Source organism: Akebia trifoliata, chromosome 5 (assembly GCF_017979445.1).
Source record: "Akebia trifoliata isolate Shusen 1 chromosome 5, ASM1797944v1, whole genome shotgun sequence".
NCBI lineage: Eukaryota > Viridiplantae > Streptophyta > Magnoliopsida > Ranunculales > Lardizabalaceae > Akebia > Akebia trifoliata.
In genome coordinates this window covers 33,483,018-33,500,604 of record NC_141379.1, presented here as the reverse complement: position 1 = coordinate 33,500,604, position 17,587 = coordinate 33,483,018, and the positions used below count along the sequence as shown (strand labels likewise).

The following is a 17,587-nucleotide window of genomic DNA, read 5'->3' as shown; positions in this document are numbered from 1 at the left end:
TTACTTAGTAAGATTTTCCTAAGAGTCATTTTGCTCAAATGGACTATCGCATTGGCAATCCAATACCATAGCCCTTTGGATTTCATGGAGAAACTTAGATAAGAACAAATAAAATAAAATTGCGGGGCTTGATCCAAGTTTTCAAAATGAATAAAAGTAAAATTCAAAAGTAATATATATATATTTATATTTTTCCAAAATTTATCCTTTACGACCTTGTGACGCAGATTACACTTTTGAATGCTACAAGGTGAGCTCGATGACGACCCTTATCAAGAGTTGAAATCTTACTAAGTTAGTAAGAGTAGTCAGACTCTACACCACCTTATTTCAACACATCAACTCTATTTGCTCCAATCTTATATATAATAATAAAACACAACTATAGACTCAATTTTGTGGTAAATATCTCATCCAATTATAATGTTTATACGACTCACTTTATTGTTTTTCCTCTTTACACCATTTTATTAAATTTTCTCTTTTACTTTTTTAATCTACTTTATTATTTTTCATCTTTTATCTTTTAACCTCAATTTTTTTAAATAATATCTTCTAACTTTATTTTTTTCTATTTTCACACCCATAATCCAAAAGAGATGCCTATGCCAACTTTAATAGAATTATATAATCCAATTGAAAATATAATTTTGTATCGTCTCATAATGATCCAATCAAGATATCTGAGAACTATGTGAGGATGAGTATCTCAACATTCTGAAACACAACTTTGCTAGTCAAAAACATTTCAACGATCTTGATTGATTAGAACAGGTGGGCCATGGGCTTCGGGCCCACTCAAGCCCACTAATCTCACAACTACGAAGAAATTCCTCTGTTTTACAGATTTCTAATGTCGAGAATATCTGCTTCGAAAACACCACCTCGTACTTTAATTTTTCAATAAATTAACAATTTATAGGAAGGGCTTTGATTTTGCCATCCCATTTCCTTGATAACCAAGCATGTTAAACGAATTTCCCGCCATCACGTTACTTGAACAATATGCCTGACCATATCAAAGTGCCAATGTGATGATCCCAGCTTAAAGTGTAAGCTTTCGCTCATCATTCCTTCTCGTAATCTCGTTCCCTCCTTTTTGATTTTGCCCTTAAAAAGCGCCTAATTTGGCGGGGAAACTCTCAACAGACCAGAAAACCCAAATATGTCTTTCAGATCTGTTTCTCAACAATTTCGCACGGATTTCTGCTTCAATGTAACCCAAAATGGCTGAAATTTTAGCAAATTTGCCAATTAATTGATGTCAAAAGAACCCAAAAACTGAATTTTAGATCAAATTTAAGCAGAATTTTGGTCTTTTTTGAGAACAATGACTTTATTTTTCAGATCTGTTTCCCTACAGGTTGGCTCAAATTTCTGCTTCAATGGAACCCAAAATGGATGAAAATTTAGCAAATTTGCTGCTTAATTTATGCCAAAGGAACCCAAAAACTGAATTTTAGATCACATTTGAGCAGAATTCAGGCTTTTTGGACCAATTTAGGGATTTTTTACTAGGGCAAAAGCGATGGATCGGGTGAGAACAAGGAGTCCAGTGTATCTTAGGCAGAAGAGCATTTCTAGTTCTGCTTCTGGAACTCCTTCATCTCCTATGATGTCCCCCATGCATCACCATGCACGGTCAGGATCGACCGGCGGGGCGAACTTTAGAAGAACACAGAATAATGCAGCGAAAGCTGCAGCTCAGAGGCTTGCGCAGGTCATGGCCCATCAACCGGCTGAAGACGATGAGGACGATGATCTCTCCATTGATTATACTTCTTTGAGTGGCACATCAAGCCTTGGACTTGCATCTGGAAGAGCAGTGCGACCTCGATCTCCTGCGGTAATTAATCCCATTTTGAGATCCACATTGCATGAGTTATTGATAATCTGATATAAATAATGCAAATTTTACACGATTTTGAATCATTTTTGATAGATTAATGCAAGATAATCAGTTTTTGGGTTGAAAGTATCAATTTTGTTGTTGAACTTCTGTAGGTTTTAAATTAATATTTTGTGCAAATATTACTACACATTCGATAATTATAACTTCATTAATTCTGTAAAATAGATTAAAAAAATTATATGTTCTTCTATCGATTTTTATGGGCAAATGGTTTTCTGGAGCTACAATCCAGAACACTAAACTGTAGTGTCGGACATGGAGGTCTGATGTGGTACATGCAGACACTGATAAATGACCCTTTGAATTAGCCACATCGATAATGTCATTGACCTCTTCATTTTTTTTTTGTTTTTTTTTTGCATAATTTGTCTACAAATTGTAGCTGCTATATTTAAAAAAAAAATAATTAGAAAAAAAGAGAAGAAATATGCCTTGTTTTTCCACATAGCGAAGTGATATTTGGCAGAAATTTAAAGCTAGAAGCTTGTTAAGTTGGTAAGGTCTGCGAATCTTGATTTCATGACCTTGATTGAAAATACTTGGCAGATGTGCCCCACATGGGGGGATGATGAAATCTATGGATCCATATGGGCCCTTCAACCCCAAATGGAACCATAAACTCGAAGACATTATAGTATATGGGTGTTTCAATCATATAAGGTGTCAATCAGCATTTTGCTTCAATTTACACTATATATGATACAAGGTTTTCTGAAGCTTCTATTTGTTTCTATTAGTTTGCTCGTAACTCAATAGAACAACCTTCATCTTCTCGTTCTACATCAGCTAGCCGACCAGCTTTAGCAGTGAAGACAGTTCCCATGGTACCAGCTAGCGTACAAATATCTTTAAGGCCTCCCTCTTTCATCCCTCCCACAGAGATTCCTAGAGATAGTCGAAGGGAGAAAAGGTACACTTGAACTCCAAACTTGTATAAATTATGTTTTGATGAAAGTCTCTTTCTGGGTCATGTCAAGCTTGAACCACAGAATTTTTTCATCCATAAATATATCTTTGAATCTTAGTCATCGATACAACATAATGCCATCAAACTATTTAAGGGCAAAAATCATGTTTCAGTAGTATTCAACATTTTCCCCATATGTGCGACACGAGTTATATGATCTCGTAGAATTTAAAAAATTTATGAATCATACAACATTTTAATGGTGGATTTGAATGACATGCAACTTTGTATTCTTTCCTGCTTGGTAATAGATCGTTTGTCTCTTTTATATTTTTCCATTAATGAGCAGGATGCCTTCAGATTTAGGAAATTTGAATATGCGAGAAAGTGGCAATCAGCATTCAACTCCTGATCTTCAAGATGAGGTATATATATTTGCTTCTATTTTGATTAAGCTTCAATTGTTAAACTTAGATATAACATGGTCAATCAGAAATGATATTCTTGTAAGGTTTCCTTATTTTATGGTTTTGCTATCTAATTGCAGCTTGACATGCTACAGGAAGAAAATGAAAGTATACTTGAAAAGGTATGGTGCTAGCAGATGTTTTTGTTTCTGATCTATTACAGTTGTGAGCTATGTTACCTGGGTACTTCAAAATGAGTACTACATCAATGTTGGATAGTTAAAATTGAAATTCTGGGTAACATAGGTTGTGAGATTCCCTTTTTTTTTTTTTTTTTTGGAGTGTTCAAGTAGCGCAACTGGTTTGATACTCAAGCTGCTGGAACACTGACTGGTGTTGGTTGGATGTGCTGCCGCAGCTGGACCTCTGTGGTGCTGTCCAAGGTTTTACTTCGCGTCCAATCAAAATCAGACGCTGTCAACAGCTTGAGCAGCAAATCATAGTGCTGCAGCTGAGCAATAGATTGATCCTGTTATACCATTTGCACAACTTGATTATGATATGTACTACCCCAGCTTCGACTTGCAGAGGAGAGGAGTGAGGAAGCAGAGGCCAGAGCTAGGCAGCTTGAGAAACAGGTATCTTTTGCCTCAATAGGACAACTGGAATGCTTTCATGTCTAAATTGATACTCATACTTTGTAGACTCTACAGTAAATATTTACTCGATATGCAAAACCGTGTCCAAGTGCATCTTGACCTAGAAAAGGAAGATAACTTGAGTTTTTTTAAAACTTTTCAGTTTGATAATGATTAATTTCTGTTTATTTTCACATCACTATCATAAGCATTACATAATCATCAAGCCCTTATCTTTCAACCTGTGCACAACACCCCAACTTGAATATTTGCCAGTTGGACGGAGAGTCCGTGAGTCATTTCTGCTCCATTATGTGGTGGCTACTAAGCTTTGGTATCACTTCCTTGGGTTATTTGGGGTGTTGGGCTGTCTCGGAAGGACGCTTTGGGAGAGGTCTTTGAGAGTTGGATGCATTGGGGGGGGGGGGGGGGGGGGATTTTGTGGCGTTAAAGTGGAAGTTATGGAGCCTTATCCCATTTGCAATCTGTTGGGGATTGTGGCGCAAAAGGAATGCAAGGGTTTTTGATATTATGGAGCGGGAAGAGCATGAGTTCTTCTCGACGGTTGTTGCATAGTTAGATCTTGGTTTAACCTAATAAAATGTGAATCTTCTTGTTGATAAGGTTCAAGATTTTTATTTTATTTTAACGAAATGTTTGTTTTTTCCATCATAGATAGTTCAAGTGGGGTTGCCATGGAGTTGGCAAGAGAAGGTGAAGGTAGAGATATGTTGTAGACGGAATTCTTCTCGAGTCTCTTCTGTTTTATTTTCTCTAGTAGAATTCTGTTACCTATCAAGAAAAGCCCCTTGTTTTCACATTTCTGTTTTGTTTTTTCCAGTAGAGCTACAATATTTTTTTTTATGCATTTAAGTTTAGTTTATTGACTTTTCCCAGCTATTCTTAAATTTTCATTTCCTTAGCCTTTGAACACAATTAGAGGGTCAAAAGTATCACCTATGATCCTTTGCCACTCAAGAGGCAAATGAGCCTAAGCCTCAAAGATCCCCCATTTCCCTCCAAATAAAATATTAGTGGTAATAGTTATGGTTATAATAAATAAATAAGAGAGCTTCTGCATTACAGTATTCTTTTTGTCTACTGAGCAGGTAAAGTGGAATTTGTAAATTTAAGTGGGCAACGAAAAGTGGTTAATGAAATTTTTTTCATGTGAATGCTATTTATGTTTTCCACTGAAACTGCGTGTTGAGATATTGAATAATAGAAGAAATATGGTTTCAACTGTTGAGGCTCAGACAAGCGTGTAATTAAATTAGGCATTAGGTTACTAAGTCAAATTCTTGACATACCAATGACACATGACTGAGCTCTGGCTACATGATTCCTCCATCTCAATGGTCTACTTTTTTTTTATAATAAATATCTAGTATACCTTTCAATTGATAAATGGTAGCCTACTAATCTAATTTATATTTTCACTGCTTATGATTTTTCACTGTCACTTTATTTCTTCCACCATGCATCCTGTTACGTGTTTCCTAATTGGGCCGTGACCTTTTTTTTTTTGTTTTTGAAAGTCTAAGTTCCTTTAATTTTATAATTATGACATAGTTTCTCTCAGGTTGCTTCTCTAGGAGAAGGTGTATCTATGGAAGCCCGTCTTTTAAGCAGGCAAGCTTTATAATTCAGGCACACTTATGCTCTATCTTCAAATGTTTCATGTGCATAATTCCTCATGGTTTGTTTCACAATTCAGGAAGGAGGCGGCCCTGCAGCAAAGGGAGGTAAACATGGTTACCGGTCTGGTTATCATTATGCCAACACCAATATGGGACTCCTGCTCGCTTGAATGTGCATGCATATATTTTGATGAACATACATTCAATGCACGCACATATACATACAAAACATTTAGATTATGTGGGATGTATGCTAGTGTACATTGCTTACATATGTTTATATATATTTGGTTTGCTTTTTATTCACTTCTAAGTGTATAGCAACTTTACATCAAGACATTAATTTGCTAAAATAAAAAAAAACAATCTTTTTTTTTTCTTTTCTTTTAATGCAGCCTCATCACTCAAAGAAAAAGAAAAAAAACGAAAGAAAGAAATAGCATGCAAGAGTTACTAATATAAAAAATAAGATACCAATTTTCCCTGTGAATAAGATGAGATGGTACATCTGAGGGCACTCTAGTTTCTTCAGTTCTGTCATGCCAACACCATTGTCTGTTAGAATAGCTCTAAAGAAAGTGTTAAATTGCTTGTATAATACTCATAGATGATATGGTTTACTTGTAATGATTAGTACTCCTGAAACATTGTATTTTAGACAAGGTCTGTTCAATGGATTATGGACTTCTGTCTCTTATCTTAAGTTATGTATGCATTGAATATTGCTGAAAATTCAATTCATATTTTAAGAATCCTTGCTACTGATATGTTTTCTTTTATAGGCTGCTTTAAAAGCTGCAGCACAAACCCATGGTGTTAAAAATGAAGAGATTGCTTCCCTTCGGATGGAAGCAGAGGTATTGAGAACTTGGATCTTGCATAATTGATTCTCTTTCTGCTGATCCATCATTTGAACAAGTCATAAATCTTCAGCTGCACAATTAGATTGACACGACTGTACTTTTGAATTAGATCGCTAGGGATGATGCAATGTCTGCTGTTGAGCAGCTCCAAGAAGCTGAATATGAAATTAAAGCTCTTCGAACAATGACCCAGAGAATGATATTGACCAAGGAAGAGATGGTTTGTAATTATTATTAGTCTATAATGGTCATTTGCTCTCCCATGCTCGTCGATGCCATCTTAAAATGTTGTACATCGTTATCTCAGGAAGAGGTGGTTCTCAAGCGGTGCTGGCTGGCTCGATATTGGAATTTATGTGTTCGATATGGTAATAAAAGTGATTTTGGAATCATTCTATTGGTTTTTATGAAACCTTTTATTTACCAAAAACGGTTTGTAGGTGATTATCATGTTTGCATATTCAGGAAAGCAAGCAACATTCAGTTCTCTAAGTACACAAACTAATTGTCATTCTTGCTTGAATAAGTTATCTAGCCTTTTTCTAAATGTAACTTTTAAGCAAGTTTGTGAGCCATACACACCTTATGTACGCACACGTGTGTGTGTGTCGCTTCTAGGGTGAAGCTATATTGCTCTTTATTCTTGAAATGATGCTTTATAGTGTAGGGATGAATTTGAGTTACAATTTTTTATGCATTGTTGCCTCCAAGTAAAATGCACGTGTCACTGTTATCCTTCTAAGTTTCTAATTTACAATTATTTCAAGGTTTCGTTCTTCTCATCTATAATAAATGAGCCTTACAGTTTTTTTCCATGTAGGTATTCATCCAGAGATCGCTGGATCAAAGTATGAGTTTTGGTCATCCTTAGCTCCTCTTCCTCTTGAAGTTGTGCTGTCTGCTGGACAGAAGGCTAAAGAGGAAAATTCAATAGGTTAGACTTTAGTTAGTATTAGATATATAGGCTTCCATAATAAATATATAAAAAACAAGTTGGCCCCACTTCATCTTTCTTACTATTTTTTTCTCATCCATTTATTGTACAGATGTTGCTGAAGAAAGGGATAAAGTACCGTGTGACATGAATGATCTTTCTGGAGAGGGAAACATTGAGAGCATGCTTTTAATTGAAAAAGGCATGCGTGAACTAGCTTCACTGAAGGTCTGATGTGTCCTTACATTTGACATATTTTCCCGTGCCAATCTATACATGTTGCTTATTTTCTTGTTTTCAATTGTTGTCATTTCCGTTGAATCGAGCACCTCCACCCCACACACACACTCACAAACACAAAAAAAAGGGGATTGACAACATGAATCATATTTTGCTATTCAACTTTGTTGAGCCATATCTTCAGTTAAGTTATGCATATTCATATTGTTACTTTACAACCTACATCCACATCATCTCATCTTTTCACTTTTATGGAGCCTTCGACTTGCACCAAACATTCCTTATTGTTGCCGTCGTTGATCATCGTTTTAAATGCAGAAACCTTCCCCTTCGGCTTTCCTTTATATTATCTCCTATAGGGTCTATTTCTAAAAGTATTTTTTCTTTCCAAGTCCAACAACTCATCCATCCCAATATCTCTCATCCCTCAATGCTCATTCTATGAACATTTTGTTTCTTTACTTCCCAACATTCACCGCCATTTAGCATGGCAGTCTTATTACTTATAAGTGAAGTCACCTTTTCTATTAGAAATTTTTCATGCCTTCTTTTTTTCTCCTTTAAGGTAGAGGATGCTGTAGTGCTTGCAATGGCTCAAAATCGACGTCCAAATTTGCTGAAGTCTGGTCAAACTGTCTCAGGTGCAGAATTTTCAAAAAATTTACTTTTCCCCTGCGTAGGAAACCATTTTTTTTTATACAATTGAAGTTCTTTGTTCCATTTCAAGTAACATCAAATGTTTTATAGTCTACAATCAGGTGATATGTGTCTGAATTTTCCTTTCCTTAAATCATAATGATTTTTCTATGTTGTGGCTTATTTTAAGTGGAATAATATCAGGTTATGACAATCTTTATGTCAAAAAAAGTATGATTAGTTCAAACTTTTCCTCAAGATTTACTACATAAAAACATCTCATTCTATTTATCAGAGAATTATGATGAAGTGAGATAATTTTTTAGTAAAATAGAATAATTTTAATTTATCAAGTCATATATTGTTTGTATGGGTCATAATTCTTTCTGTTGTTTGTGCAGAAGACCTAAAACTACCAACTGAAGGCCAGAATCTTGTCGAGGCCTTTGGTAAGTGATCCACTAAACACTCTCTCTGTATGTCCCTTCACTTAAAACTGATGTTCAATTTAAAAAGAATATTTGCTCTCAGATTTGAACCAGGAGGAGTCTGAAGATGTGCTTTTCAAGCAGGTATGATGACATTTCTTTGGAAAGGATATTCTTTATTAATTAAAAAACTTATATGCTTTACTCTTTTGAGCTTCTTGTAAATCTGCTCCGTTCAATATTTAATGAATTACTTTGTAAAAGAAGCGGATTCTGCATCAATATATCTGCATTGTTCTAGGCTTCTAGCCATACTTATGATGATAACTGTCACATATTTATTCCTTTTTATTTCTCAATTTTGTTTCTTGGTCTGGCTGCTCGGGTTCTATCTGAAAAAGAAAGATTTGAGTGATTGTTTTGCCAAAAAATTTATTTTCCTTGATTTTGTTTCAGCTATAATCAGCTTTTGTAAAGGAGAACTTGTTGAAAAGTTGAATGTATTAGTACAACTTTATATTCTAGATGATAAAATAATAGCCAGTGACACGATTAACCAGGAACAAGAACGCCAATGGCTTTCCACTCAAAAGGGCTTTTAGTTGCTTTGTTTCTTTAGCTATTTTTGTCAGTTCTTTACTTTTATGACCTTGCAGGCTTGGCTTACTTATTTCTGGAGAAGAGCAAAAGATCATGGGCTGGAACCGGACATTTCAGATGAGCGTTTGCAATTTTGGATCAATCATAGCACTCGATCACCTACCTCACATGACGCTGTTGATGGTAATCTACAAACATCAATACATTTTCCATATCATTTTTTTTTTTGGGTGTGTGTGTTCATCCACTTTGGGGACCTACAGAAACCCACACACACAAACTTCCACTGATAAGTTTGGGGGTTCAACTCAAAACCAATTGGCAATGAGTGTCTGATGTGAGACCAAACTCAACACACCCCCGCACTTGTAGGCTGGACTGGGCTAAAGCACGTGGAGATATGAATTGGGTGACGTGGAGGAGAGAAAGACCTGCTCTGATACAATGATAAGTTTGGGGGTCCAACTCAAAATCAATTGGCAATGAGTGGAGAGGCCCACGAGTCTACAAGGAGAGAGACAAGGCAATGAGCGTCTGACGTGGGACTAAAATCAACATCCACACATGGATACACACTAATGGGTCATGGAGGAAGAAAGGGTGTTCTTTAACTATTGACATTTTGAACACACACAATAGCGTTATATTTTTGTGCAGTAAAATTGAAGAATATTTCTTAATGAATGAATTTACGATCCTTATGACGTTCATGTACAATATACATGCTCACAGTCATCCCCTATATGCTAAGGAGATCCCACCACTAGTATTTTTGCTTGAATCAGACTCCTTTTTGATTTCCACTGGCCAGATCTCAAATGAGCTGACATAAGGGAGTGAACATGTCAAATATGAATAATATAATAATTCCTTCCTAATTTTACATTTTGTGCAAAAGTTTGATCCATAGTAGTTGATCAATGTGAGTTGTTGTTTAACTTGATGTTTCATTTTCCATAATACAGTTGAGCGAGGTCTGATGGAACTAAAGAAGTTAGGGATCGAAAACCAATTGTGGCAGGCATCTCGTAAATGGATCGACCCAGATTCCATCTTCACCAGAATGCAAACCGACTCTGATTTTTAATGGCCGCGTGAAATTTAGTTAAGTTTATCACCTTTTTATCTCCTCTGAATGTGTTTATGTTATTCGTCGAGAGGCTTTCGTAAGCCACATTATGGCTGTTTATTTTGATTGGTCTGTTAAATTGTGGAAGGTGTCCCAACCATATTAATCTTACTCATTTGTAATTTTTTCCTTTTTTTTTTTGGCTTCCACAAATAATGAAGTTTAGGAATGTTTTGTTCAACTTTATTTCGGATGAAGTGTTAGTGGCGGTGTAACTGTAAAAACTGTTTTTTCTAGAGAAAATATTGTTGGTTGGACTTTTTTAGAGTCCAACCCCACAAAGGATGGAAATGGAGATGGAGATGGAGATAGGAAGAGAAAAATACAGGTTTCTTTGGGAATTTATTTTCCCATTTGTTTCATTCATTTAGGACTGTCAATGGTCCAGGTTGGGCTAGATTGGGTTGGGACGGACTGAGCCAACTAATTAATAGTACAAGTCTACGCCGGTCGCCTCAGCCTTGTTTGGGTCTATTTGCCTTTCTAAGAGGAATTTCTTTTCACACCATTTTTCCACAAATACTTCTTGTATGCATTTTTATATAAGGGTCAGGATCCCTTGACTCCTAAAAATGACTCATAAAAAAAACACATGATCCCAATTCTTTAAATGCAAAATTCAATGGTTGAAAATTTATCCTCGAAATAAGTATTTTCACGATTTGTGTTATCAAGATACTCCTAAATCTCAATCATTGGATTTTGTATTTAAAGGGTTGGGATCATGTGTTTTTTTCTTGAGTCATTCTTAGGAGTCAACAGATTCTAATTCTTTATATAAAGGGTCTTGTTAATGTATGCCTTAAGGGCACATGTTACAATGCAATAAATACACTTTGGAAATTGGATTTTGTAATGAAAATGCCTTTTTTTTATATATATCAAAATGCCTTTGGATTCCAATTTCCAAAGTGTATTTCTTATACTTTAACGTAAGCAACAAAACCCTTATTTAAAATATTCTATTTTATATAAATAATCCGTCCATTCTTCGATAAATAATTGAATTGAGATATATACTCTTGTTTTCAAACTGATGACATACGCATTGACCTCTATTATTTGAAAGATCACTCAATAACCAAAATGCCCCTTGTCTTCAATCTTTAGTCAAACCCTTGATTTATTTTTAAATTTTAATTTTAATTTTTTTTAATATCTGTAATTCTTTTTTATTTTAACTTATTTAGAGAGAGATATAAGTGGAGTTTGTTTTGTGAGAACTTTTGCCGTAGTATATCGTTTTCTAGAGCTTTTCGGAGTGAGATTTAGGGAAGAATGAATTTCTGAAAATACTGGAAATGTAAAATAATTTTTAATGATCTATAATTATTTTTTTGGGGGGGTAAATGGAAGGTATCAACATTTTCAATCCTCTTATTCCACAAGACCATGAAATGGAACGGGTCAGATCAGAGATACAAATCTTTGGTACTAAATAAGAAACCATTTGCTTTAATCCTTTAATTTAACAATTTAAAAAAAAAATCATTAACTAAGGAACACTTCAATAATTCATGAATTATTCAACGAATTAATAAAAAATTCCTTACTATGTTCATCTAATTCAAAATTCATAGATTCACTATGAGGTTTTTCAAGTTGATCTGATTCAAATATTACTTGGATCCGACCCATTTTATAACATCCGGATTTAATTTAATTATTGGCAACTCGGAATCATTAGCATTTGGAAATGATTTCATAATTTTACGGAAATTTAAAATTGTCCTTCAAACAGGAGAAAAGGAAAAGTTTTTATTTTTTATTTTTTTATATAATAAAAAGTGGGGTAGGTGAGATAAACGACGGGAATCACGTTGGTCTCGTAAATTATCTATAAAATAGTCCCTCTCTCTCTCTGCATTTTCTATGTGCCTCTACATTTGCGTCATTGTTGAATAAGCGACTCCATCAACTCTCTCTCTCTCTCTCTCGAAGGGGTGTGCTGAGGTAAAGCTAAGCTTCTCTTGTTTCGTCTGTTAGAGATTTGAGGGTTTAAAGCATCAATTGTTCTTTTAGTATAAGTGTTTTTAAGTACTTCGATACGATTCGATTCTCTTTGGCCACTCTTAGCGATGGATTTGAGTTCTAGGCTTATGGATCTAGGGTTTGATTTGATGATTGGATCTTCTCTATGTAGCTGAGAGGATCTATCTGGTTTATATAAGTAATCTCTGCTCTACTCGTGGATTTAAGTTCGTAAGAAGCGAAACTGTTTTTAATTTTAGTTGAGATTATGGATAAATAGGTTATTTTTTGGATTTGATTAGTTTTAATAGTCATGAAATATGATTCCTTCATTAAATAGAGAGAAAAAAAAAACTTTTATTTTTCTTGAAATTAGAACAAAATCTTGTCCGAGACTGAGACGACTCGTCCGAGTTGTCTTGGTATCGTCCACCTTCGAGACGAGTTGACAAGTCGTCTCAATGACATGGTTTGTTCTAAGGAAAATGCTGAAGTAACATTGAAATTGACATCATTTGGGACATTGCTGACGTGGATGTGTGTACAGACTATAGATGCTTTTCATCCAGATACGAGTGAGAAGCATCTATTGTTCTGTGCACACCAATGTCCCAAACGTTGTCAATTTCAATGTTACTCCAGCGCGACTCCTGTCTAATTCTAAGGTATTTTATTAAATCTTGTCTGAGATGATTCGGTCATGTTCATGGACGAGACGAGATGTCAAAACAAGTTTTAAAACCATGAGAACAAGTGCTCTTAAGTTGTAATTTGTATCTAGTTGTTTTATTAACTAAAAACTACATATTAAGCGTAAGATCATAAGTATGATCTGGCACCAGAGAGGTGGGAGAGGTTTAGTGGATTACTGTGATGCCATTGTGGGGTAACAAAGTAAGCACTAACTATTTTCTGAATTTATATTTATTTTGTGAACTATTTGCTAAAGTTGCTTGACAATTGAGTAATTCCGATTTCTCTTGAATACTTTGGTTTGTTTTTTTTAATATTTTGATGGAAATTTTTGTTGCATTCTTATTATGTAACAGCTAGACTAAATCCTTGGAAAAAAAAATGTTGAGTTCGTCTTTAGTTTTTTTGATGGATTAAGTTTGTCTTCAGTTATTATCTACGTCCCCATAAATGTTTTAACTGATCTAGTTGGTTTGACTCTTCTCTTTATATCGATTATCACGATGTTCATCTATGTAGCAAAAAAAAAAAAAGAACTGGGCTGAAAATGTACGTTTAAGCTGGGGAAAATATTACCTTTTATTTCTTGGATTCTTCAAATTGCAATGTACATTGGGCACCCTTCCAAAAGCATGTGAACCCAAATCCAGTTGATTTTTGGGGTTCATTCAAACAGCCTTTAATTTGTTAAAATCATCTCCATACTATATCTTATACCAAATAATGGGGTTGGGGACGTGAATCCATTTTATTCTATTTTTGCCATAACTCCTCCAATCAGTGCATGATCACATTTTTTCTTACTACCTCCATCCACGTTATTTTTTCACTTCCCTCTTGCCTTATAGATCTTTTATTTGCACCATAGTGCTCCTTATTGTCGGTCGTGAATTTTCACATTCCCAAACCATCACAAACGACTTTCCTATAATTTATCTTCTCTTGGACCTCAAATAGTCTCATCCAATTTTGGCTTTCCTAATCTCATCACTCATCTATCTTGAAAACCTCATTTTTGTTACTCTCACTCTATATGGAATATTGTTCTTTTAGTGCCCAACATTCAGCTCTATAAAGCATGGTCAGCTTAATTGTGTCTTGTAAAATTATTCTTCTAGTTTAGTTGGTGCACGTCCATCCCATAAAATTCTAAAAGTGCCTCTCCACTTTATCCATTACAGTAAATCAGTCTTAACTTGAGTATCATCTCAAGTTTGTTAAAATCCACGTTACTAATAGGGGAAGATAGAGAACTTTTATTGACCTTAATTCTATTTATAGGGTCCTTATTAATTTTCATGATCAGTTACTTGTTTTTAGCAAACCCCGTACTTGTTTTTCAAATGTGTCTAATTGGTTATTTGTACAGATCACATAAAGAGATGGTGAAAGCTGTTGTCGTTCTTAACAGCAAGGAGGGTGTCAGTGGCACTATCTACTTTACCCAAGAAGGAGATGGTAACTAAATTTAAACCCAAGTATTTAAGTTGATTGCAATGATCTCTTATCTCTAATTTCTTTTAGAACCCAAATCATGTTTAGGTGGTTGTTTCTGTTTCAGGCCCAACTACAGTAAATGGAAGTCTCTCTGGCCTTAAACCTGGGCTTCATGGATTCCACGTCCATGCCCTTGGTGACACAACAAACGGTTGCATGTCAACTGGTATCGTGCATCGCCAATGATCTCCCTCTTATTTATGACTTCTCAGCCAATAGGAGAAAGAAAAAAAATGGGAAAAATCAATTTTTTTTCTCCATGGATTTAACTTTAATTATTTTCCTTTTAACTTGCAGGACCACACTATAATCCTGCTAGCAAAGAACATGGTGCCCCAGAGGATGAGAACCGTCATGCTGGTGATCTTGGAAATGTCTCAGTTGGCGAGGATGGTATACAATTTTTTTCGTTCCCCTCTCTTATGAAGTTATTTCTGTTGTAATCATTGATCACAATCATCTCCACGATCATGGCTACCAATGGAACAATATGTTTGAAACTTGAAAGATTTATTTGAATGCTCGTGTAAATAGACTTATATCCTTTGAGATCTATTTGCCGTTAACAAAATAAGATTGTTTTGTGTTTTTCTTGTCACAGGTACTGTCAGTTTCACCATTGTTGACAAGCAGGTGACTAGTTTATTTCTTATTTCTTTGTCTCCCCTTTTTAATTTCTTATGCTCAAATGCAAATTTATGTACTTATACTCAAGTATTGATTAATGTCTGCAGATTCCTCTCACTGGTCCAAATGCCATTATTGGAAGGGCTGTTGTTGTCCATGCTGATCCTGATGATCTTGGAAAGGGTAATCTTAAATCTTCTTTTCTTGATTTTTGTGTTTTTTCTATAGTATTGACTTAAAACCCTAATGTTGGAAAAAATAAAAAAAAATGGAGAAAATGTTAATTTGATTGAAGAGAGCTTCAACTTTTTGGTGGAAGGAGATGAACTAGAAATCAATCAAATAAAACAGATTCTCACCCCTTTATTCTAGATTTGCTAATAATAATTTTTTGCAAGTTAGAGAGAACATTTGCTATTTGCTTTGCTTTGCATTTTTACCTTGTCTTTCCCTATAACAGCTTTGCTTTATAATAGTTGCATTTTTTGTTTCTCTTTCAGGGGGTCATGAACTCAGCAAGAGCACTGGAAATGCTGGTGGCAGAGTCGCCTGCGGTAAGCATGATGGTTCCCTTTATACTTTCGAACACACACACACATACACTCAATAAAAGCATGTGTGTGTGTGAGCTCTTCTCTCCTAATGCTTTTCTCGTTAATTGTTTTCTTCACCTTGATCATCCATTTTAAGTGATTATTGTATAACTTCTTTTTTTTCCCTCTTTTCGCAGGTGTCATTGGCCTGCAGGGATGATCTACTATTTGCGACTGTGCTTCATGGTGGTAAACTTCTGTAGTTGATTACAGATTTACCATTAACTGCTGTGAAACTATGCTTTAGTTCACTCTTAGTACAATAAAGAAATGGACCATTTTAGGTTGCACTTTGGTTTCAAATATGCCAAAATCATAAATTGCTTGAGCTTTTTTCATTTCATTCCCTTCTTAATATCCATATGGTATAGATACCTACTACTTCATTTTGCATCGTAATTTTTTCCATCTCTAGCATTCAAATGGAGTCGAAACGGTTTCCAGCTTTGCTAAGTTAGTTAAAGTTTGCCAAGTGTTGATACCATGACCTAGGTTCAAAACACGTCTTCACTTAGGCCACTAATATTGCTTGCTTGGCAAAATAATAATAATAACAATCTTCAATTTGGTCTGTGTGTAAACTTACACAGCTAGGCATATGTGAGACTATTTTTGGGCAGGTTTAGAAGGTGAAGTAGCATTATTTTCGGTGAACAAAAATATGGATGAAGCACATTGCCTCCAGCAACCACTTGAGCAGTGTGGAGTTAACTGATTTTTTTTTAAATTTTTTTAATGGATTTTGTTCCAGTAATTTCGTGCAATAAATTTTGGCTAATCCTAGGGATTGAATGAAAATTAGGGATACTGCAGGTTTTCAAACTGATGGTGTACTTCCTGACCATTGTCTTCCATGAGAGACCTAACAGGTGGTGTTTGAGATGCCCTCAGACTTCAAACTCTCCTAATTCTTATTCAAACAAAACCTTTATGAGAAAAAGAAACATTTTCCTTTGTGTGATTTTAAGCCTTACTAAGGGTGGTTTTACACAAATGAAGTATGTCATTAGCAATCCAACATCAAAAAAACTTATATTAAAAAAAAAAAAAAAAAACAATTTCTTGATGAATTAGACTAGCATGACTATCTTATTGGCTCTTACTAAGGGTCTTTGGCTGATATAGATTATCAAATTGGCAATTCAACACCCCCACAGCCTTCTAGATTTGATGGAAAAATTCAGATTCAAAAGAAAAAAATTGAATAAAAAAATCGGATGTGGATATGAGTAGCATCTGACTCGAATCAATTAATTCATTTTTTCAATTTTATTTGAAATAGAAATGAATGGTTTGACATTATTTGACCTAAATTAATTAATTCAGTTGTATCGGATCTAAATATAAATTTAATGAAAGTAAAATGATTTGGATATGATTTTAATTAGTAGGATCCACAAATGAATCCAAAAAAAACAAAAAATAAAAAATGGTATATAGATATGAGTAGTATCTTAGCCGAATCAATTAATTCGATTGAATTGGATTTAGATATGAATTTAATGAAAGTAAAATAGTTTGGATATGATTTTAGTTAGTAGGATCCGAATATGCATCTGAATAAAAAAATTGGATATGGATATGAACCTACTCATATCCACCCAAAACTGACCCATTTGAAGCCATCCAACATTGCCCACGTGTACCGAATCCATGTCTGATTTACAAAACTACCTTGTTAGGCTTGACGTGGCACACTTAAAGACTGGGCACCATGACGAAAAAAATCTTTGGGTGGTATGGGGGAAGAAAAGGGAAAGAGGATGGCCCTCACTGCCTACGCTTTTATTTAATTATTTGATTGGTCTGTCATTATCAAGAATCGACTGGTAATAAAAAACAAATAAAGATAAACGTTAGTAGTTGTCCCTA

At 34.9% G+C, this 17,587-nt stretch overlaps 2 protein-coding genes across 4 annotated transcripts; both read left to right on the top strand.

Annotated features, from left to right (window-relative positions):
• The first annotated feature begins 923 nt into the window (after positions 1-923).
• LOC147402389 (coiled-coil domain-containing protein SCD2-like) lies at positions 924-10,465 on the top strand. Of its 2 annotated transcripts, none has more exons than XM_086444025.1 (17): positions 924-1,846; positions 2,650-2,822; positions 3,169-3,244; positions 3,367-3,408; positions 3,802-3,864; positions 5,447-5,496; positions 5,582-5,609; positions 6,287-6,361; positions 6,477-6,587; positions 6,675-6,735; positions 7,188-7,301; positions 7,414-7,529; positions 8,107-8,182; positions 8,579-8,626; positions 8,694-8,749; positions 9,262-9,388; positions 10,171-10,465. In XM_086444025.1, exons 1-17 carry the CDS (start codon positions 1,529-1,531, stop codon positions 10,290-10,292), a joined length of 1,656 nt encoding a protein of 551 aa, XP_086300151.1. In that variant the 5' UTR covers positions 924-1,528; the 3' UTR covers positions 10,293-10,465. The 2 variants fall into 2 exon arrangements, with proteins under 2 accessions (XP_086300151.1, XP_086300152.1); XM_086444026.1 differs by having other exon boundaries at positions 936-1,846; positions 8,709-8,749.
• Positions 10,466-12,127: 1,662 nt separating this feature from the next.
• CSD1 (copper/zinc superoxide dismutase 1) lies at positions 12,128-16,058 on the top strand. Of its 2 annotated transcripts, none has more exons than XM_086444022.1 (8): positions 12,128-12,287; positions 14,368-14,456; positions 14,560-14,661; positions 14,793-14,888; positions 15,097-15,128; positions 15,230-15,305; positions 15,623-15,676; positions 15,853-16,058. In XM_086444022.1, the coding sequence occupies exons 2-8, from the start codon at positions 14,381-14,383 to the stop codon at positions 15,873-15,875; spliced, it is 459 nt and encodes a 152-aa protein (XP_086300148.1). In that variant the 5' UTR covers positions 12,128-12,287; positions 14,368-14,380; the 3' UTR covers positions 15,876-16,058. The 2 variants fall into 2 exon arrangements, with proteins under 2 accessions (XP_086300148.1, XP_086300150.1); XM_086444024.1 differs by lacking the exon at positions 12,128-12,287 and adding an exon at positions 12,478-12,532.
• Positions 16,059-17,587: the final 1,529 nt, after the last annotated feature.